The sequence below is a fragment of the Chlorocebus sabaeus genome, chromosome 1 (assembly GCF_047675955.1).
Source record: "Chlorocebus sabaeus isolate Y175 chromosome 1, mChlSab1.0.hap1, whole genome shotgun sequence".
NCBI lineage: Eukaryota > Metazoa > Chordata > Mammalia > Primates > Cercopithecidae > Chlorocebus > Chlorocebus sabaeus.
In genome coordinates this window covers 82,925,617-82,948,352 of record NC_132904.1, presented here as the reverse complement: position 1 = coordinate 82,948,352, position 22,736 = coordinate 82,925,617, and the positions used below count along the sequence as shown (strand labels likewise).

The 22,736-nt window shown below is 36.9% G+C and overlaps 1 protein-coding gene across 2 annotated transcripts in view; it reads right to left on the bottom strand.

Annotated features, from left to right (window-relative positions):
* Nucleotides 1–1,899: 1,899 nt before the first annotated feature.
* EED (embryonic ectoderm development) overlaps nucleotides 1,900–22,736 on the bottom strand; it is a 35,203-nt gene continuing 14,366 nt past the window's right edge. Inside the window, exons 7-13 of one of the 2 annotated variants that reach the window (XM_008020431.2) lie at nucleotides 16,805–16,896; nucleotides 14,860–14,993; nucleotides 12,514–12,619; nucleotides 10,911–10,985; nucleotides 3,495–3,653; nucleotides 2,641–2,714; nucleotides 1,900–2,240 (exon numbers count right to left, since the gene is read on the bottom strand). In XM_008020431.2, coding sequence (XP_008018622.1) covers nucleotides 2,114–2,240; nucleotides 2,641–2,714; nucleotides 3,495–3,653; nucleotides 10,911–10,985; nucleotides 12,514–12,619; nucleotides 14,860–14,993; nucleotides 16,805–16,896 — 767 coding nt within the window. In that variant the 3' untranslated portion in view covers nucleotides 1,900–2,113. The remainder of the gene's footprint in view (nucleotides 2,241–2,640; nucleotides 2,715–3,494; nucleotides 3,654–10,910; nucleotides 10,986–12,513; nucleotides 12,620–14,859; nucleotides 14,994–16,804; nucleotides 16,897–22,736) is intronic. The other variant, XM_008020432.2, reaches the window with a different exon arrangement.

Sequence of the window (22,736 nt, the reverse complement as noted above, 5' to 3'; positions counted from 1 at the left end):
TTTTTTTAAGACAGAGTCTGGCTCTGTTGCCCAGGCTGGAATGTAGTGGCACGATCTCGGCTCACTGCAAGCTCCGCCTCCTGGGTTCACGTCATTCTCCTGCTTCAGCCTCCCAAGCAGCTGGGACTACAGGCGCCCGCCACCACGCCTAATTTTTTTTTTTTTTTTTTTTTTTTTTTGTATTTTTAGTAGAGACTGGGTTTCACTGTTAGCCAGGATGGTCTCGATTTCCTGACCTCGTGATCCACCCACCCACGCCTCCCAAAGTGTTGGGATTACAGGCATTGAGCCACTGCACCCAGCCCATCCGCACTAACTTTATAACACTCGATATTCTAGCCTAGCCAACATGGTGAAACCCCGTCTCTACTAAAAATACAAAAATTAGCTGGGCATGGTGGCACACACCCATAATCCAAGCTACCTGGGAGGCTGAAGCACAAGAATCACTTGAGCCTGGGAGGCAGAGGTTGCAGCGAGACCTGAGACGGCACCACTATACTCCAGACTGGGCAAAAGAGTGAGATTGTCTCCAAAAAAATTAAAACTAACCTCAAGAATGTAGTGAATAATACATTTCTAAGAACCAAAAGGAAAGATGACATTCTCACCTAGTTAATCATGCAACAGGAAGGATTTCATCATGCAGTATTTTGCAAGAAGAACCTAGGAAATCTCATTTTGCTAAAAGGCTATGACAGTATTCCTCGTCTTTTGATGTTTGTACATAAGAATTTACTTGCTATAAAGGTTTACTTCTTAAAGTTCCTATTAAAATTTCTAAAAAACAATTGAAGGGTCCATTGGACCCAGACAGTAAGTAAAAGGCAGTTAGTTTTCCTGTTTACTCAGACTTAAGCATTATACTATTACCAGGGAAGTAAAAATCTTCAGAGATAGCTCAAGAAGGGGCAGTGTCAAATACTGCACAAGATATCAAAACCAAACTTTAAAAATATACATATTTATAGAAACAAGGTTCAGGAATCTTTTTAAAAACCTGACAAAATTCAGTCTTTTGTATTTTTCTCTGGCTCGCCTCATTTCACCTCCAACCTTAGCTTTATGATCATTCAGGCTTTCTTCACTCCTCTGCTTCAAGTTAACCCCTCCACATGTGATCTTGGTCTTCACTCTTTAGGGAATTTTTGCCCACAAATAAATGCAATGTGCCTTATGTTGGAGACAAAAGAACCAACTATTCCCAACCTTATGATCTCAATCTACTTAATCTCTCTTAGCCAGTAACAACTTTCTAGAAAAGGGGCAACAACTCACTACACGAACATACTTGCCATCTCTTTCATGATCCAACCCACTGAATTTAAGCTTCTATATCCTCTCCTCCTTTGCTCTAATGACATCTCCTCTAAGGTTACCAATGGCCTAGTTGCAAATCTAACAGCAATAATATTTTTTTAAACTATAAAGAAAGGTTACAGTTAAACATTATCATAGGTTCTAACTCTGTAGAATTTTAAATATTACTTATGAAACTATTACATAAGAAAACATTAAAAAATATAAAACCATAGGAAATATAATCTCCAATAATTATAAACACTTAAAATATATTTAGGGCTTATTATATGTCAATACTGTTCTAACTGCCTCACACATAACGTATCATTTGATCCTCACAATAACCCTGAGGCAAGTATTATTATCCCTGTTTTATACACAAGGAACCAAGCATTGAGAAGTTGTTTATCCAAGGTCATGTAGTAGCAGAGCCAAGATTTGAATTCAGTTTAGTTCTAGAGCCTATACTTAATCTCTGTATTATAAAACTTTCTCTAGTTAAGAGAACTACAAAAAACAAGCATTATAAAAAGATAAGGCATGATTTTATTACTTTTAATTTTTTTACACCACAATGAAAATAACTAAACACACAGCTTTACAAAAATAAATTTTTATTAAAAGCAGTAGAGTCTGAGCAGGAAGACAGTACAAAGAATGTAAACAATGTAAACATCACTACATTCAGCTCAGCCTGATTGAATGCTGAAAGACAACTCTAAATGCTCTACGTGCCCTTACTAGCAAGATACATTAATTCTATTTTACACAGACAACAAACACACTCTAATTTTGATTAGGCAAAAGTATTTTATCGAAGTCGATCCCAGCGCCAAATACTGGCATCATCACAAACAGCTATAAGAATGCTGCTATCCCTGCTAAAACTGGTTTGTCGAATAGCAGCACCACATTTATGATGAGTCAGTGTTGTACATCTAGGGAAAAAAACATGACAACAGGTTAAAGACCACACATAACGTTGTCAGTGTCTACCCTAAAACAGTGGATTAGAAAATAAGCAGATGTTCCAACTCATATGAAAAGCATTTAAAACCAGAATTTACTTCACTAAGAGTCAGTCTCAAATTTTATAAAATTTGGATATATTTTAAGTTCAACAAGCACTATATAATTTGTATAAAAACAAGAAATAACTTGTCACCAAGGTACTTAGGAAAAAAATTATTGGAATAAAAAATAACTTCAACTCTGAAAACCGTAAATGTTAAAAATGACTTAAGGATGGCACTGCAAATATAAATGATCTTTTCTACATAGGCATACAATTGTGGAGAAAAAGCCTGAAATTGTGAACAGAAATTTCTAAATACTTACTTGGCTTTATGAGGATCTTCTACTTCTAAATCCCAAACATAAAGTTTGCCAACTTGATTGCCCAATGCAAGCATCTGTATAAACATATTTTTAAAAACATCAAATTAATAAAATTACCAAGTTCTAAGGCACTGGAGGAATCCTCAGACAGCTTTCTTGTTTCAGAAAAAGCTCAGTTCCAGCCTCTGTGCTCTTGACTATTTCTTTGGGTCTTATACTTCTGATTTATAAATATGAATAAGACCAATTAATACATCACAAGTGTCTTGAGCAAGTAAGAAGGCATTTTGCAAATTTATGAAGGGCCTTACAAATTTACATTGTTAGCATGGTACTTACTTTTTCTTCTGCCTTCAAGAAATACAGCAAAAGCTGTGGAAAGCTCTTCCAAAGTTTTCTTACAGAAATAAATACCCAAGTAATTTGTTACCACAAAATCCTAACAATATATTTCTTTAAATTTTTAGGTAACTAATATTTTGTCTGTCTTCTATCCTGATTTTTCTCTAGGGAACAGTTATATACGTAGATTGACAATCTAATTACTAAAACATTAAGTCTTAGTAATGTTATGGTAATGTTTATGTTATGGAACATAAATACCTAATTTCCACCATTGATACCTAACTGCCAATTTAATTTAAAGTAAGCACTGCAGATCATATGCAGAGCCACAAAAGCAGAATGAATAACACCAAAGTATTTGATGAATAACATCAAAGGGCAAAGTAATCAATACAAAACATCAGGGTAGATTTGTGAAGGAAAAAGAACATGGACACAACAGAAAAAGCTAGAATTACAATGGTCTTTCATAAGTCAGATCATTTCAAAATGTAAAAGTACGCTGATACCTTTTGCCAGAAATCCATAGAAAACCTCATGTACCAAATGTCACACTGGCTGTAATCAAATCGCCCAAGAATAGTCACATTAGACTCACTGGGTTTAATTTTATCTATATCATCTTCCATCTTGCCAGGTTTCCAGCACACAATGGCATTTTCACAAGACTAAAACAGAGAGAGAAATGAGAAAAAGAAATGTTAATGTGGAACTGAATCTTACAAAGTAAAAACAAGGCTTTTCTATTGTTTTGGAATTCACAGCTCTTAGAACCTGGTTAATCCATCTATCAAGTACAGTGATGTACATTCATTTATATTTACACTCAATGCCCATACTTAAGGACAAGAAATCTGATTATCAACAGAATTCGATAATACAAAAGAATCATATTTTCTGAAATATTCATTTTGGAAGTCAACATTTCTCTTCCAAGTTAAACCAAGTTCAGCTCTAGATACTCTGACACCCAGAGACTTGAAGTTTTATAGCAAAGGTATAATTACAAACATACAGAATTAGAATACATGGCTTTTCACAATCCGGCATTAATCTGGCTCTTGCTTACTTCACTAGTTTGCAGTTTCCCATTTCAATTCTAATCACAGGTGGTTTCCTTTACCTTATTAACTATTATTCCTTCATCCAGTATCTGTGCCACACAGTAGGTACTCAACAGGTATCTTAGGAAATTTGATGAACTCACATAAATGGCCTTAGAACTCAGGTTATAAATAGGGCAACTGAAGGCAAATAAAGCAGTTGTTTAACATCAAGACACTGATATGGGGACAGGATTGAAATAGGCTTCAAACTTATACTTTTTCTATCCTATAAAATCAAATTTGTATGCACACACCTAAGCAGTAAGTAGTAAAGAATACAACGAGAAAAAATTGCAAAACTGTAGGCACTATTCATATTACTATCTAGGTCAGTAGCTTGCCCACTAAGGGACATTTGGCAATGTGTCTGTGCTCTAATGAGTAGAGGCCAGAGATGCTACTAAACATCTTATAATGCACAGGAAACCCCCTTCAAAAATGGAATTATCTGGCCTAAACTAAATAGCACCAGGATTCAGAAATCCTCGTGTAAGTGAACAGTGCCCCTAGAATTTTACTGGACAGCCTACATAATATAGTCACAGGTGGCAGCCCTGTGGGGTTCACAGGCATTTAAATAATTTAATAGTATGGCCACTTGAAGATTAGGGAGGAGACAACACATTCTTTTTTCTTCTCTACCTTTTTTATTTAGACTTTTTAAATCCTAGTGCTATATGACATCTGTTATTCAAGTTTTTAACTGTAAAGGACCTTAGAAACCACCTAGTGTGATGACTCTTGGCTAAATGCAAAATTGGATCAATAGTCTGTGGAGTTCTCTCGAAAGACTCATCTCAGCCCCTACTGATTCAGTCTCTAAGAGAAAGGCCAAAGCAGAAGAACTATAAAAAAGCTCTTCAAGGGCTTCTTACTAACTGCACCGGTAAAGAATTTTTAAGTACTGGAGTCCCTAGATGGAAAAACTAAAGCAAAGTGAGGTAAAAAGATGTTGCCAGAGCTAATGGATGGCTGCACTTCAAAATCATGTACTAAGAGCTTTTTAGAACTACCAATTCCCAGGGCCTTGTGCCAGATTTAGAATTTCTGAAGGTGAGGTCTAGGAAATCTATTTTTCTAACATTCTCCTAGTGATTCCGATGCAGAGTCAGATTTGAGACTACCAATATATTTCAGTTCAGCCTACCACCTAAAATTCAGAAATCCTTTCCAGAGATCTAAGTTCTAAGAGCAGAAATTTAAAAAACCTAATGGCTTTTTACTTCTGCTGCTGGAACAATAGAGCAGAGGTATTCCTTCCTATCCGTCTGCTTAAAAGTCTGAGTATCATACATAAAGCAAACATAAGACTTGGAAAGGTAGAGAAAAGGCAAACAAGTTAGAAACTTTGGAACATAACGATAACTGTTGAGTTTCCTGGGTTTTCTTTTGCCTTATGTATACCAGACTGGATGCGCGAGAAGGCAGCAACTCAGAAATGCTAGTGAGTGAAGACAACAAAAACAACAACAAAAGCCTACCCTTTCTAGCCAAGGAACCAAAAAATGTAGCAGCCTAACAAGACAAAATTTTCAGATGACAATGCTCTACTCCGGCCAAACACCTTAGAAAAATCTGTGGACCCATCTCCACTTGAACCAGCAAAAGCCCAGTGAAAAACCCATGCTCAGGTTGTAACTAAGCACCCCAAGTGCCTATCCCATGACTCTCCCCATACCTCTTATAGCAATGGGGTGGCCTTCCTCCTCTCGGGCTAGGGTGGTATCAGAGGAGGCCTAATCGGGTTAGGACATTCATAGCCACTCACTGGTAAAGCCACCAACTACCCACAGTGTCAATGGAGACCACTAGGGGGGCAGTAATTAGGTATCCTGGCCCTTCCCAGCTAGAGTGATATCAGCTGAGGCCTACGGAGAGCCTTAACTCCCACCCCCACTAAGCAGTAATGAAGCACCAACACCAAGTCAACTGAGTGGGGAACCTGGACTTCCACCCCAACCTGTCACAACACAATGCACCTCCCTTCCCCAGATGAAAAGGTATCAGAGAAAGCCTGCTGTAAGAGAAGATCTAAATAAGGTCCAGAGTCTCGTAATACCCAAAATACCCAGGTTTCAATCAAAAATCACTCTTCATACCAACAATCATAAAAATCAACTTTAGAAGGACAAAAATCAGCTTTAAAAAGATAATCAACGGATATCAACACTGAGATAACACGGATGTCAGATCTGACATAGATTTAAGGCAGGAATATAAAAATGCTTCAATGAACACAAACATACTTAGAATGAACTGGAAGTTTTATAACTAAAATATACTATTATAACCCAAATAAAAAACTCAATTGATGGTTTCAATACCAAAAGAGGAGAGGGTCAAGAGTAAGTAAATTTAAAGACAGTACAATAGAAATTACCCAATCTAAACAAAAAGAAAAAAGAAAAAAGAAAAAAGACAGTCCTGGGGACCAAACAAACGATCTAACATTCATATAATCAGAGTCCCAAAATGAGGGAAGACAGCAGGGCTGAAAAACAATTTGAGTAATGGCTGAAAACTTTCCAAACCTGGGACAAAACATCAATCTACTACAGATTCAAGAATGTCAGTGAACCCCAAACAAGACAAACTCAGAGAAATCCACATCAAGTCATATCACACTCAAACCTCAAACTAAATACACTCCTGCTCAATCTGAAAACTAAAGGCAAAGAAAACAATCCTGAAAGCATTAAGACAGAAAGAACTTCTTACCTACAAAGGACAAACAATTCCAGCGACAGCAGATTTCTCATCAGAAACTATGGAGGCCAAAGAGGGAGCAAAAACATCTGTCAAGTGTTGAAAGAAAATAACTGTGAAGCCAGAATCCTATATTCAGTGAATATATCCCTCAGAAATAAAGAAGAAATGAGGCCATGCTCAGATAAAGAAAAACTAGGAGAATCTGTTAACAGCAGACCTGCTCTAAAAGAATGGTTAAAGAAAGTTTTCGAAAAAAAAATTAAGAAGATTTGAATTTATCAGTAAGGAAGAACAACAGAAAATGCAAAATGAGTCAATACAATACTCTCCTTTTCCTTTTGGGTTTTCTAAATTGTGTTTGATGGTTGAAGAACAAAAAAACTGATATGGTTCTCAAATATAAATAAATATTTAAGACAATTATAAATGGAGAAGAATGAAGTGATGTAAAGGGAAGGAAGCATTCTAAATTTCACTTAAATGGCTTGTGTCTGTAATCCTAGGGCTTTGGGAGGCCAATGCAGGGGAATCACTTGAGGCCAGGAGTTTAAGACCAGCCTGAGGAACATAGCAAGATCCCCACCTCTACAAAAATTAAAGACATTAGCTAAGCATGGTGGTGCATGCCCATAGTCCTAGCTACTCGGGAGGCTGAAGCAGGAGGATTGCTTGAGGCCAGGAGTTTCAGGCTTCAGAGAGCTAAGACTGTGCCACTGCACTCCAGCCTGGGTGACTGAGCAAGGTATTATTTCTGAAGAAAAAAATAATATTGTAAAATGCTGATAATACAGTAGACAAATGAGTTACTAAAGATAAATAAAAATGGAATTCTAAAAACCATTCACGTAACCCAGAAAGTTAGGGGGGAAAAAACTCAGAGAGAAATGAAAAAGACAAAAATAAAAATGGCAGACTTAAAATAATAACTGATATTAAGGCTTAAATATAAATGGTCTAAATACACCAGTTAAAAGACATAGGCAGAATATATTTTAAAAATATATGACCCAACTATATCATCTACAAGAAACTTACTCAATTATAATATACATAGATTAAAAGTAAAAGTTTGAAAAAAGATGATGTAATGAAAAAAGAGTCAATTCCAAAGACATAGCAATACTAAATGTAGAATGCACCAACAACAGAATTGCAAAACATGACAGTACTGAAAGGAGAAAGAGAAAAATCCACATTGTAACTGAAGATTTCAACACCTGTCTCTCAATGGTTGATAAAACAGCAGACAGAGAACAAACAAAGATACAGAAGAATTCAACAACATCATCAACCAATAGTATCTAATAAACACTTATACAATATTCCACCCAACAGAACACATACTCTTTTCAAGTTCCCATCAAACATATCTAAAATAGAGCCATAAAACAAATTCTCAAAAACTCAACAACCTAAGCTACCATCTTAAGAAACTGATAAAAGTTGAGCAACATAAACCAACAGCAAACAAAAGGGAAGATATAAATAACATTTACAACAGAAAACAAACAGTAAAGAGCTAGTTCTTTGAAAAGATCAATAAAATTCACCAACTTCTAGCAAGACTGACCCAAAAAAAGACCTACACTGCCAATTTCAAAAATGAAACTGGCAATTTCAAAAATGAGATCAGCCCTGGCAACGCAGCAAGACTTCATCTCTACAAAAATTTTTTTTAAAATTAGCCAGGCATGGTGGCCCACACCTATAGTCCCAGCTACTCAGGAGGCAGAGGTGAGCGGATTGCTTGGGAGGTCGAGGCTGCAGTGAGCATCACAGCCAGTTGCACCACAGCCACAGAAAGACCCTGTCTCAAAAAAAGAGAAAGAAACGGGCTATCACTACATACCTAGCAGATGTTGAAAGGATAATAAGGGAATATTACAAACAACTCTGTATACATGGATTTTACCTTAGATATAATGTACCGATTCCTCAAACAGCACAAACTGCTATAGCTCACCCAGTATGACCCGAAATGAAGTAGTTAATTTGAACATCCCTATAACCATTAAGTTAATGGACTTCATTAAAAAGTAACACTAGCGGGTGAGTGACTCACGCCTGTAATCCAAGCTACTCAGGAGGCTGAGGCACGAGAATCACTTGAACTCAGGAGGTGGGGGGTTGCAGTGAGCTGAGACTGCACCAGTGCACTCTAGGATGCACAACAGAGCAAGACTCTGTTTCAAAAAAAACAAAGTAACACTAATTTTGCACAATCTCTTCTGGAAAATGGGAAACAGGTCATTTGCCAATCTGTTTTATAAAGTCAGTATTACTAATACCAAAACCAGAAAAAAACAGTACCAAAAAAAAAGTTCAGACCGGTATCACACCTCATGAATACAGACACAAAAGTCCTTAACAAAATATTAGCAAACAGAACTCAGCAATACAAAAAATTACACAGGATGATCAAGTAGGAATGTATTCCAGGGTTCCAAGGCTGGATCAATATTCAAAAAAACCAATCAATATAATCCACTATATTAACAGGCAACAGCAGATAAACCACATGATCATATAAACTGATGAAGAAAACACATCTGACAAAACACCAGTCATGAAAAAACGCTCAAAAATTTAGGAACAGGAAACAGTTCTCAACTTTCCAACTTGATAGAGAATACCTACAAAACAAAACAACAACAAAAAACCCTAATATGCTTAATTGTGAAAGACTGAATGACAAGTCAAGAATATCTGTTCCTAACAATGCTATTCAACACAGTACTGAAAGTTTACCAGTGCAATAAGGCAAAAAAAAGAAAAGGCATATAGATCACAAAGGAAGAAATAAAACTGTCCTTATTTGCAGATCACATGATAGTCTACAGAGAAAATCACAACACACACCTTGAATACGTAGTCTAGCTAGGGCACAAGATTCAAGATCAATATGCAAAAATCAATTATATTTCTATATATTAGTTATGAACACATAAAAATGGAAAATAATATACGATTTATAAATTGCTTAAAAATACTTAGGTATAAATCTAATAGAGCAAAAACAGGACTCATATGCTAAAAACTATAAAATGCTGATGACAAAAGTCAAAGAAGATGTAAATAAATGAAGAGACATACCACAGTCATGGAATAGAAGACTCAGCACAGTATTAGTTCTCCTCAAAATTATATATACAGGTTTAATACAATTCCACTCAAAAACTCCTTCTCCTCAAAAAAACTCCCCGCAAGATTTTTATAAATGTAGAAAACATTTTTCTAAAATGTACACACAGAAAGGCAAAGGAATTAGGATAGCTCAAAACAATTATGAAAAAAAATAAAGATGGGAGAAATCTATTAGATTCCAAGAAAAATTATAGAGCTACAATAATGAGGACTGTGTATGTAGGACTGATGGAGGGGCAAATATACAGATCAATGAAACAGAACAAGAAAATCAGAAACAGCCCCACGCAAGTATAGCCAAACAATTTCTGATAGAGGTGCAAAAGCAATTCAATGGCGGAAGAATAGTCTTTCAACAAATGCTGATGAAACAATTGAGTATCTATAAGGGAAAAAGGAACTTCAACCTAAACCTCACACCTTCATAAGGAAATCAACTCAAAATGGATTACATATTCAATGTAAAACTAGCAGTATAAAACTTTTACAAGAGAACACAGGAGAAAATCTTTAAGGTCTATGGCTTGGTAAGGAGTTCTTACGCACATCAAAAGCATAATCCATAAAATAATTTTTAAAAATCAATATACTGGATTTAATAAAAATTAAAAACATTTGCTCTGTGAAAGACCCTATTAAAGAGGATGAAAAGACAAGCCACAGACTGAAAGAAAATATTTGCAAACTATGTATCTGATACAGGATTCATATTAGAATATATTCAAATTCTCAAAACTCAACAGTAAAAAAACAAAAAACAAAAAACAACACAACAAAAAACCAATCCAATTAGAAAATGAGCAAAAGATATGAAGAGACATCACCAAAAAGGATATACGAATGGTAAATAAGCACATGAAAAAGATGTTCAACATCAGTAGCCATCAGGGAAATGCAAATTAAGACCACGATGAGATATCACTACACACCTATCAGAACAGCTAAAATAAAAAATAATGACAATACCAAATGCTGGCGAAGATTCGGAGACACTGGATCTCTCATACATTGCTGGTGGGAATGTAAAATGGCACGGCCACTCTGGAAAATAGTTTGGCAGTTTCTTAAAAAACTAAACAAACTTAACCATGACCCAGCAATTGCCCTCCTAGGCATTTACCCAGAGCAATGAAAACTTAAGTCCACACAAAAACCTGGACACAACTGTTGATTAGCAGCTTTATTTGCAATAGCCCAAAACTGGGAACGACCAAAACCTCCTACCATAGATAGTTAAATAAACTATGATAATCCATACCATGGGATACTACTCAGCAATAAAAATGGCGAACTACTGATACAGGCAACAACTTGGATGGATCTCAAGGGTCTGAGTGGAAAAAAACAATCTTAAAAGGTCCCAAACTGTACCATTCTTGAAATGACAAAATTCACGTGATAAAATGACATAAAACTATACACACACATTGTACCAGTGCCAATTTTCTGGATTTGATACTGTATTACAGTTATATAAGATATAAACTTTGGATTCTGGATAAAGATCATATGGGACCTCTCTGAACAATCTTTGAAACATCCTATGAATCAAGTTATTTGAAGGTCAAAAGTTTAAAGAAAAAAGAAAAAAAACAGTTTACACATAAAGCCAAGAAAAAAGTAAATCAGGCTCTGCCCAAGAAAATGTGAAGTGGCCTGAAATTCACATCAAGAAAAGAAGCTGGACAGCAATTTCACCAAATTTGATAATCCTAAATGCTCATGTAATATCACCAACAGCTTCTCTAAATTATCAGCTACAAAAAAATACAGACACACACACAAACACACACACACACACACACCCAGACACACACCGAGATGGTCCCTGACTTACAATGGTCTGATTTACAATTTTTCAACTTTACCAAAATGGTACAAAACAGCTGCAATTTTGAAGTATTTGGAATTTGGAATTTTGATCTTTTCCTGGGCTAGCAGTATGCAGTATGTGAGATATTCAATGCTTTATTATAAAACAGGCTTTGTGTTAGATAATTTTGCCCAATCTGTAGGCTAATTTTGAGCACATTTAAGGTAGGCTGGGCTAAGCTGATAATCAGTAGGTTATGTGTATTAAATGCATTTTCAACTTATGATGGGTTCATCACGATGTAATCCCATCATAAATTGAGGAGCATCTGTATAAATCCATCAACAGGAGCAGGGATTGGCAAACTACAGCCCATAAGCCAACTCCAGGCACCTGTTTTTGTAAATAAAATTTTACTAAAATAGTCACAGAGATACAAAAAAATAAAAACAAAAGCCAATTCTGTTGGCTTTAGTTACCGGTTATCTTGTAATAATACTGAGTATCACAGAACACTATCACCTTATAAAACTATACTCATCTTACTGGAGCACAAAGAATTATATTTCAATGGCATGTTTTATTCTTAAAACAAGTTTCTAAATATATCAAAATATGAGACTTTAAAAAAGGCAATTTCCCATCTGCCATTCAATTTAATAAACTACATAAACTACTCCCTGCCAAGTTCCAACACACACACATACACGCACACACACACACGATGGAAGTACAGCTTAACTGCAGTTACCATACCTTAGAAAGTATCAAATCGCCTAACCATCGCACACAATCAACATAATTCCTATGTATGTCTCTGGTAGAAAAATCAGGAAAATGGATTTTCTGAGAAATAAATGGCCTGAAGGAAGAATGGAAATGTAAAAAGTTAAAAGAAAAAATTATAGTAGAATCATATTCTTTTTCATTTTTGGATTTATAAAACTTGGAAAAACAAAATGTAAGACTATTAATTCCTCTGTGTTCCTACATAACCAACCACCTTATCTATTTATTGAAAGCTGAAGTCTCATTCCACTTTTATTTTTCCCCATTATTAACGAATTTTATTTTTGTCTTATGATAGATACTTCGTTTATAAACATTGTAGTTTCCTGCCTTTTACTATATATAATCCAAAATTAATCACTTCAATTCTGGGTACCCTAACCAATAATAAAGGCCTGATCAGTTTCTCACAGAAAAAATGCTAAGCTACCTACTCAGTCCTTAAAATAAAGCATTAATAGTCTATGAAAGTCAACGTATCTACACTATTTCAAAAGATAGCCATCTTTCCAGGAACAACTAAACATCATTCCAAAGTCTGCTAAAGATAATTCTAGAGTCCTGCCTTGAGCAATAATTTCTGAAAATGATACCTTACTAATTTAAAATTTCTTAAGTGGGGCCGAGTGTGGTGGCTCACGCCTGTAATCCCAGCACTTTGGGAGGCCGAGGCAGGTGGATCATCTGAGGTCAGGAGTTCAAGACCACCCTACCCAATATGGCGAAACCCCATTTCTACTAAAAATACAAAAAAAATTTTATTAGCCAGGCGTGGTGGCAGGTGCCTGTAATCCAGCTACTTGGGAGGCCGAGGCAGGAGAATCTCTTGAAACTGGGAGGCAGAGGTTGCAGTAAGCCAAGATTGTGCCACTGCACTCCAGCCTGGGCAACAAGAGTGAAACTCCATCTCAAAAAAATTAAAAAATAAAAAAATAAAATTTCCTAGGACTTTTCCAAATAATTTCTGTATTTAGGAAACTAAATGGCACCATTGTTTTCATTAGAGATATCTGTGAGAAAAAACAAAACAAGCTGCTACTAATTCTGGAGTTATTTAATTAACAGTATAGTTAACATTCCTAATATACTCAGTTTTAAATCAGAAATAGCTGTATAAGTATAATATGCCCTGAATTAGTTGTCTTAGGCAATTCATATGTCCTCTCTTTACCTTTTCCCTCAGATATGTAAAAAAGCACTTTGGATTCCATCCACTCAAAACAATCCTTCCAATGCATATTCTGGGATATTTTGTTAAAACATTAAAATGTTATTCATGATCTTATATAAATTCTTAATTCTGCTATAATTATATTAATTGGTTTTCTGCCAAGTACATACTATAATTGTATGGCCAAACCTCTCTCTCTCAAAAAGTACAACTGTTATTTTTTGAAAACTGTGAAATATAGTTTGTATTTATTCCAGATATCTAGAAAATAATCTAAAAATATAAATTTAACATTGTACTACTAGTTCCTGGTGTTTTAAAGGGGAAAGGTAAAACTTTTAATAATTCTTAGAGGGCACTTATGTCTGATGAATGTTAGTGCATTGAAATATTTACTGATGCTTACAAATTTAATAATCGATTAACAATCTGGCTTGATAACCAGAAAATGAACTCTAGATCTTTGCTAAAACAAAAGTACCAACAAAGTTAACATGCAGACATACAACGTTTACAGTGAAAGTGTTAATGACAGCCTGGTAAGATTCTAAAGACAGTTACTGCATTAAGAATTGAGACATTTCAAAAACATACTAAGAAAACTGCAAAATTCCCCAACCTATAGTACCATGAAGCGAGGCTCCTGCATTTGAATTCTCTCCATTTAATGAAGTGAGCATCATTTAGAGAAAAGCATTATCATGAATTAGAGCTAAGAACTCCATTGTTTAAAACTGTGGTTTACCATCCTGAATTAGAATTAGTATCATTTAAAAAATGTTAACATTATTCTAAAGTGTCCTTTACTCTCCCTAGTCCATAATAAGCTTAAGTGACTTAAAACTTTCACATTTCTAACTTAAAAGGCCAAGCATATGCATACTAAAATAGAAATAAGTAAAATGTGCTACTAAGTTAAGATGACAACACAATTTAAAGGGGATTTTGAAAAGTAAGTCACAAACACTGCAAATAAAGGACTTCTTAAAGGGGTGAATTTTATGGCGTGTAAATTATGCCTTAAAGTTAAAAGGAGATCTTCTGAACTCAATGTTGGGGCTTATATAGCACTTTTGGGAAAAAATAAAACATATATTCAACAGCACAAAACAGAAAATTGTTTTAAATACCACAACTGTTACCTGTTAGTTTTATTTGGATTATAATCATAAGATTCCTTAATTGCATTCATCATTCTCTTTGAATTGATCCTCCAAAGTTTAAGAGAGTGATCCATACCACAGGACATTATTTTTTCACCCAAAAGATCATAATCCTGTATGTAAAACCAAAAAGTTTTATATAAATTACAGTTCCAAATTATATTTATCCAATTTTCACCTAATATGCAACATGGTGAAAACTGTATTTCAAATCACAATACAAACTACATTTTGGGTTTCATCTAAACAGGCCATAAATCAGTTTACTACTTTCAAGATTTACAGTTTTAATTAGTTTGTCACCATCGGAATATATAAGCATTTACAATGTATAAATCAAGAAAAAATTACTTAATCTGAGTTTTATCTATTCAATGACACTAAAATATTCATTTTGCTTCTTTTGAAGGTAAATTGATTACTAAAGTAAAATAACTATTCTGACACGAAGAGCTGAATAGTGTATTACTTTTCCTATCCAAACTCAACCGACCAATGAAACTGACACGTGCATGTGAAAATACATGAATCCTTAAAGAGCTGACATTTTACTTTATACTTCTAAGTTAGTCTTAGAGTTCACTTTTAAGTGAATTTTTAAAAGTCTGATAAAAAACAGATTTTAACTTTTTTCATTTGCTGTTTACTAATTTTTAACAGGCATGCAACAGATCATCTATTGTAATAACCTCATTTCATAGGTAGACACTAAGGCCCAGAGATGCTATTTAATTTAGCAAAAGGCACAAAAATGAGTAATGAAAATCTCACACACCTATCCACCTATCAGTGAACTCCTATATTAACAGAAGAGCTATATACTGTCTCCTGCTCTCATTCTAAGAAATAACAGTAGAGTTCTATTGAAGGAGTATATTTTCCTTACTAACCTAGATATTATATGTTAATCCAGCCTTTGAATTAATTATGAGTACCATTTTATATGAGCATAAGAACTTTAGGCTTGATGTTTACTGAATCCACAGATGTGCTACTTCTAATTACCTCACTGTCAACAGCAACAAGACATCCTTAGAGACAATACCACTAATTTGGAGTTATTAATAAAGAACAGTTCACTCAGCTTTTACACACATAAAGCCAGATGTAGAATGTTACTGCAACTTTTAGGAAATCCAGGTTGACAAGGTATTCCAAGGAAGGTATGATTCTCACAAAGGAATCCAAACGTCAACATAGGAATATTTTAGTACCTTCAACTAACATGTTACATGCTGTAAAATATGGTGCCCCTTTACATAGTTTAATGGAAAACAACCTAAGAGGTGTGAAATTTCAGGAATTAAATGAGTTAAATATGGAACATAAGCTAAAATAATGTTAAAATCTGAAACCTGACTAAAAACACTTGTATAATAGACCAATGGATTATAATACATCAATATAAAGGTGGTATTTATCTTTAAACAAAATTAACTATTGGTCTTGTATTATACCATGCCAACCAAAGAGAATGGTTAGAAATAAGTTACCTAAAACAGTGTGAGCACAATAAAACACTTCCAAAAAGCAAAAATCTTATGTTTCAACTTCAAAGAAAAGATGGAAAAGTACTTTAATGGCTACATAGTTTAATTTTTTTTCTTTAATAACTGCAAAACAGCAAAACAAACATTAACTTAGTGATTTTAGATTAAAAGGAAAGGAGCAAGATCATAGTGCTCTCATGAGAATCCAGGGATCGGTATAGATAAAGTGCAAGTAATTTAAAAAATAAATAAATATAGTCTTTACTTGTTTTATTCCTTCATCTGGAGATTAAATCTTCTATGTCAAACGTAAGTGAATGTCTGCCTGACACGCTACATGAAACAAACATGCTTTCTTACAAGGAAAGAGTTTCATGGAGACTGTTCACAGCTATGTAAACCTGAAAGTCATTGCCCTGCAGTTTTCAACTTACAGCACTTAGAACTTCATCTCTGTGCCCTTCTACGCCTCCAAATATTGCCACCAGAGTGTCCGTTTGGATATTCCATAATCGTAAAGCATGATCTAATATAAACATACAAAAATTAGGTGAATATTTTTTATTTACTGTGAACTTTCAACATCTTGTGAAAGAAAAACTACTAAAGTCTAGATGAAAGTTATGCACAGTAAAGCCTAAAAATGGAATCCATATTACATAGCAACTTAAAATATTTACATCAGATGTAGAATTAGCTAGGTAAGTGCTACAGTTTGAATAGGTCCCCCCAAAAGCATGTGCTAGAAACTCAATACCCAATGCAATAGTGGTGTGAGCTGGGGCCTAATGGGAGGTATTTAGGTCATGGGGACTCCATCCTCACAAATGGATTAATACTGATTATAAAAGGGCCTGAGGCTATAAATTCAATCTCTTTCTCCCTCACACCCTCTCCTGCCCTTTTGCTGAGACGATTCAGCATGAATGCCCTGACCAGATACCGGCAGTCTCCAGAACCATAAGCCAAATGAATTTGTGTTCATTATAAATTACCCAGTCAGCCAGGCACGGTGGCTCACGCTTGTAACTCCAGCACTTCAGAAGGCCAAGATGGGAGGACTGCTTGAGTCCAGGAGTTTGAGGCTAGCCCTAGCAATATAGGAAGACCCTGTCTCAACAAAAAATTTTAAAATTAGTGAAGCCTGAGCTTCACTAGGAATAGGAATAGGAAAGAAATGAATGAATGAATCCATCAGTCAGTCACCTAGTCTGTGGTATTCTGTTATAGCAGCATAAAATGGACTCAGACAGAATGTTGGTACTCAAAAATGGGACTATTGCTATTAATACCTAAAAATGTGGAATTGACTTTGGAACTGGGTAATAAGGAGAGGCTGGAAGAATCTGGAGAAACAGGCTAGAAAAAGCCTGTATTGATGTGAGTGGAGCATTGAGGGTAATTCCAGTGAGGACTGAAAAGAAGACAAAAGCTGCAGGGAGAGCCTTTATCTTCTTAGCGATTACTTAAGTGGTTGTGATCAGAATGTTGGTCGAACAATGTTGATAGAACAATGGTAGAACATTGAATGATCTGTCTGAGACCATTCAACGAGGTCACAGACAGAAATGAGAAGGTATTGGAAAATGGAGTAAAAAGTATCCCTGTTGGCAGGGTGTGATGGTTCATGCCTGTAATCCCAGCACTTTGAGACTGAGGCAGGAGGATCACTTGAGGCCAGGAATTCAAGACCAGCCTGGGTAACATAGTGAGACCCCATACCTATAAAAAATAAATTAGCCAGGTGTGGTGGTGTGTACCTATAGTCCTAGCTCCTTGGGGGGCTGAGGCAAGAGGATCACTTGAGCCTAGGAGTTTGGGGCTGCAGTGAGCTATTATCACGCCACTGCACTCCAGCCTGGGTGACAGAGACCAACCCTGTCTTTAAAAAAAATAAAATAAAAAAGCCAGGCCAGGTGCAGTAGCTCATGCCTGTAATTCCAGCAGCATGGGAGGCTGAGGCGGGTGGACACTTGAGCTCAGGAATTCGAGACTAGCCTGGGCAACATGGTGAAACCCCATCTCTACAAAAAATACAAAAATTAGCTGGGTGTGGTGGCACGTGCCTGTAGTCCCGGCTACTTGGGAGGCTGAGGTGGAAGGATCGCTGGCATGGTGCTGGCATCTGATGAGGGCCTTCATGCTGAATTGTCTCATAGAAAAAGGGCTGGAGAGGGTGTGAGGGAGCAGAGGTTGTGCCACTGCATTCCAGCCTGGGTGACAAGAATGAGACCTTGCCTCAAAATAAATAAATAAATAAATAAATAAACGCCATCCTTGCCATACAGTTGTGAAGAACTTGGCAGGATTGTGTCCATGCCCTAGGACTTTGTGGAAGGCAGAAGTTAAGAGCAATGAATTCGACACCTGGCAGAAGAAAAATCTGAGCATCAAAGCATTCACAGTGATGCATGGCTTCTTCTGGCTGCTTATCATAAAATGAGAAATGATCTAAAGGTAAACTTTGTAATTTAAAAGGAAAGCAAAATAGAAAAATTTGTAAACTCTCAGCCTGGCCACATAAAGAATAAAAAAGCAGGCTGGGTGTGGTGGCTCACACCTGTAATCCCAACGCTTTCAAAGGCTGAGGTGGGAGGATCATTTGAACCCAGGAGTTCAAGACTAGCCTGGGCAACATAGTCCTTGCCTCTTCAAAAAAAATATAAAATAAAAAAGCATGTTTGGGAGAGAATGTTAAGGATGTGGCTAAGTGACTAATTGCTAAGGAGATTAATAGGGAATAGAAGGCAGGTTCTATTCACCAAGAAATGGGATAATGACCCCAAAGGCATTTCAGAGATCTTCAAGACATAGCTAGGACCCTGAGGACAAGGTTTCCAGAGTAGTACCCGTGAGACCTCTACATTCACTGTCCAGGGCCACTTCAGCACTTTGCTCCCCCTATTCCAAGGCAGTGCTCTTTGGTCACCCCACAGCTTGAGGGGGCTCCAGTATAGCTCAGGCCATAGCTTCTGAAGGTATAAGCAGCAAATCTTGGCAGTGTCCATGTGGTGTTAAGTGTGCAGATGCAGAGAATGCAGGAACTGTGGAGGCATGGCTTCCTCTCTAGATTTCAAAAGACATCACAAAGAGTTTGGGGCTCCAGGCAGAAACTTTTCAGAAGGGCAGAGCCACAAAGCAGTTCCCACTACAGCAACACCTGGTGGAGCCATGGGGAAAAAGCCATCCCCCAAATCCCAGAACTGCTAAACTACCAGGGCACACCATCACCCTGGTGTGCTGCAGGCACCCGACTCCAACTCATAAGATGCTATGTGGGCTGCACGTGGCAAACCCGTAAGGATGGGGCTGCCCAAGGCCTCTGGGGCCCAAACCCCACACCCAGCATGCCCAGAAGGCAAAACATGGAGTCAAGGAAGATTATTCTGGTGCCCTGGATTTAATCTTGTTTGTTCTGTTGGGTTTTGGACTTACTTGGGACCAGTTACCCTTATTCTTGCCTCCCTCTCCTGTTTGGAAGGGACTGCCTCTCCTATGCTTATCCTACCACTGTATTTTGGAAATAGGTAAGATGCCTGATTTCACAGACCCACAGATGGAGAATTTACTTCAGGAGGAATCCTGCCTTGAGTCTCACCCATATCTGATTGAGATGTAACCCTGACTTGATGCCAGAAGGAGTTAAGACTTTTGGGGTTATTGGATGTAATGAATGTATTTTATATGTGAGGATTTGAATTTTGGGGGCTAGGGGCAGAATGCTACAGCTTAAATGAGCCCCCCAAAAAGCATGTTGGGAAACTTAATCCCAATGCAGCAGCGTTGGGAGATGAGATCTAATGAGAAGTGTTAGGTCATGAGAGTGCCACCCTTATGAATGACTTAATTCCAATTATTAAACAAAAAAAAGGCTTGAAGTTCATTTTCTTGTTCTTACTCTCTAATGCCAGGTTAAAATGGACTAAGACAGTAAGTTAAGAAATATTTATGTGGTCTGAAAAATATTTTAAGCATATTTATCTCAAATAACTTTCTGTAAATAACCTAATTTGATGGAAATACACTTTTGAGATAAAATACAGATTTGACATAAGCAATTTTATCCCACAGAACAAGATACTAGCTTTTCCCTTCACCACACTCACATTAAAAAATTAAAAGGGGACTGAGATTTATGATTTTTACAGTAAGCCAAAAACATAACTACATATATCATGCACAATTTTATAGAATGATAGTCATTCTTCAAAAATTATACAGCTATAATTTGAGCAATGTTATATTAAACATTAATAAAGAATGTACAGCAGGCCAGGTGCAATAGCTCACACCTGTAATCCCAGCACTTTGGGAGGCCAAGGTGTGAGGATCTTTTGAGGCCAGGAGTTTGAGACCAGGTTGGACAACATAATGAAACCATATCTCTACAAAAAATTTTTAAAAATTAGCCAGGCATGGTGGTGTGCACATGTAGTCCCAGCTACTCAGAAGGATGAGGTGGAAACATTGCTTGAGGCCAGAAGTTCAAGGCTACAGTGATATGTGATCACAACACTCTACTATAGCCTGGTTGACAGAGTGAGATCCTGTCTCTAAAACAGTATTTAAAAAAAAAAAAAAAAAAAAAAGAATGTAAAGAAAAGACATATAAGCTTCAAATACAACAATGTTCATTCTGTCTGTGAATATAAATGCATCACATAAAATACCCCAGAGGTAGTAATACATGTGAAAATTAACAGTGCTGTAAAAATGATTCCTATGCCGGGCGCAGTGGCTCGTGCCTGTAATCCCAGCACTTTGGGAGGTCGAGGCAGGCGGATCACAAGGTCAGGAGATCGAGATCGTCCTGGCTAACACGGTGAAACGCTGTCTCTACTAAAAATACAAAAATAAATAAATAAATAAGCCGCGCGTAGCGGCAGGTGCCTGTAGTCCCAGCTACTCAGGAGGCTGAGACAGGAGAATGGCGTGAATCCGGGAGGCAGCAGAGCTTGCAGTGAGCCGAGATCATGCCACTGCACTCCAGTCTGGGCGACAGAGCAAGACTGTCTCAAAAAAAAAAAAAAATTATTTCTTGATTTCAATTTTGTACAAGCTTTTGTATGGACATGTTATTTCTCTTTGGGATACATATGTACACCCCCACCCACACAACCCTAGGATATATATACATATGTAAACACCTAGGATTAGTGACTCTATAACATTTTGAGGAACTGCCAGATTGTTTTTCAAAGTAGTTACATTTTACATTCCCACCAGCAGTGCCTGAGGGCTCTGATTTCTTCTTGTGCCAGTCAATACTTGTTAGTATCTAAGGTTTTTATTAGAGCCACCCTAAGTAGGTGTGAAATGGTATCTCAATGTGGTTTTGATTTGTATTTCCTTAATGATTAATATGTTAAACATCTTTTCATGTGGTCAGAGGCCATCTGTGTACGCTCTCTGAAGAAATGTCATTCACAACCGTTTTTAAATTGGGCTGTCTTTTTATTGTTGAGCTGTAAAAATTCTTGATACATGTCCCTTATTAGCTGAGAATCAGGGCTCATGCCTGTAATCCTAGAATTTTAGGAGGCCGAGGCAGGAGGACTGCTTGAGGCCAGGAGTTTGAGACCAGTCTAGGTAACACAGTAAGACTTCATCTCTACAAACACATTTTTTAACAAATTAGCCAGGTGTGGCATCACGTGCCTGTAGTCCTAACTACTTGGGAGGCTGACGAGGTTGAAGTTGTAGTAAGCCATGATCACTCCAGCCTGGGTGACTGGGCAAGACCCTGTCTCCAAAAACAAAAACTAAAAATCAAAGTCCTTTATTAGAATGATTTAGAAATATTTTTTCTCCTTTTGGATAGACTTTTTTACTTTCTTGATAGTATCATTTGCAGCAAAATTCTTATTCATGCTCAAACATCTCATTTTCAAAAATGCTCTTACTGACACAACAGGGGATGACTAGGGTTAAAAGTTGTGATATTGGGCTGGGCGCAGTGGCTCACACCTGTAATCCCAGCACTTTGGGAGGCTGATGCGGGTGGACCACCTGAGGTCAGGAGTTTGAGACCAGCCTGGCCAACATGGAGAAACCCCATCTCTACTAAAAATACAAAAAATTAGCCAGGCATGGTGGAGGGTACCTGTAATCCCAGCTACTCAGGAGGGTCAGGCAGGAGAATTACCTGCACCTGGGAGGCAGAGGTTGCAGTGAGCCGAGATAGAGCCACTGCACTCCAGCCTGGGTGCTAAAGCGAGACTCTGTCTCAAAACTAAATAAATAAATAAAGTGAGGCAGGACGCAGTGGCTCACACCTGTAATCCCAACACTTTAGGAGGCTGAGGCAGGCGGATCAACTGAGGTCAGGGACCCCATCTCTACTAAAAATACAAAAAATAGCCGGGC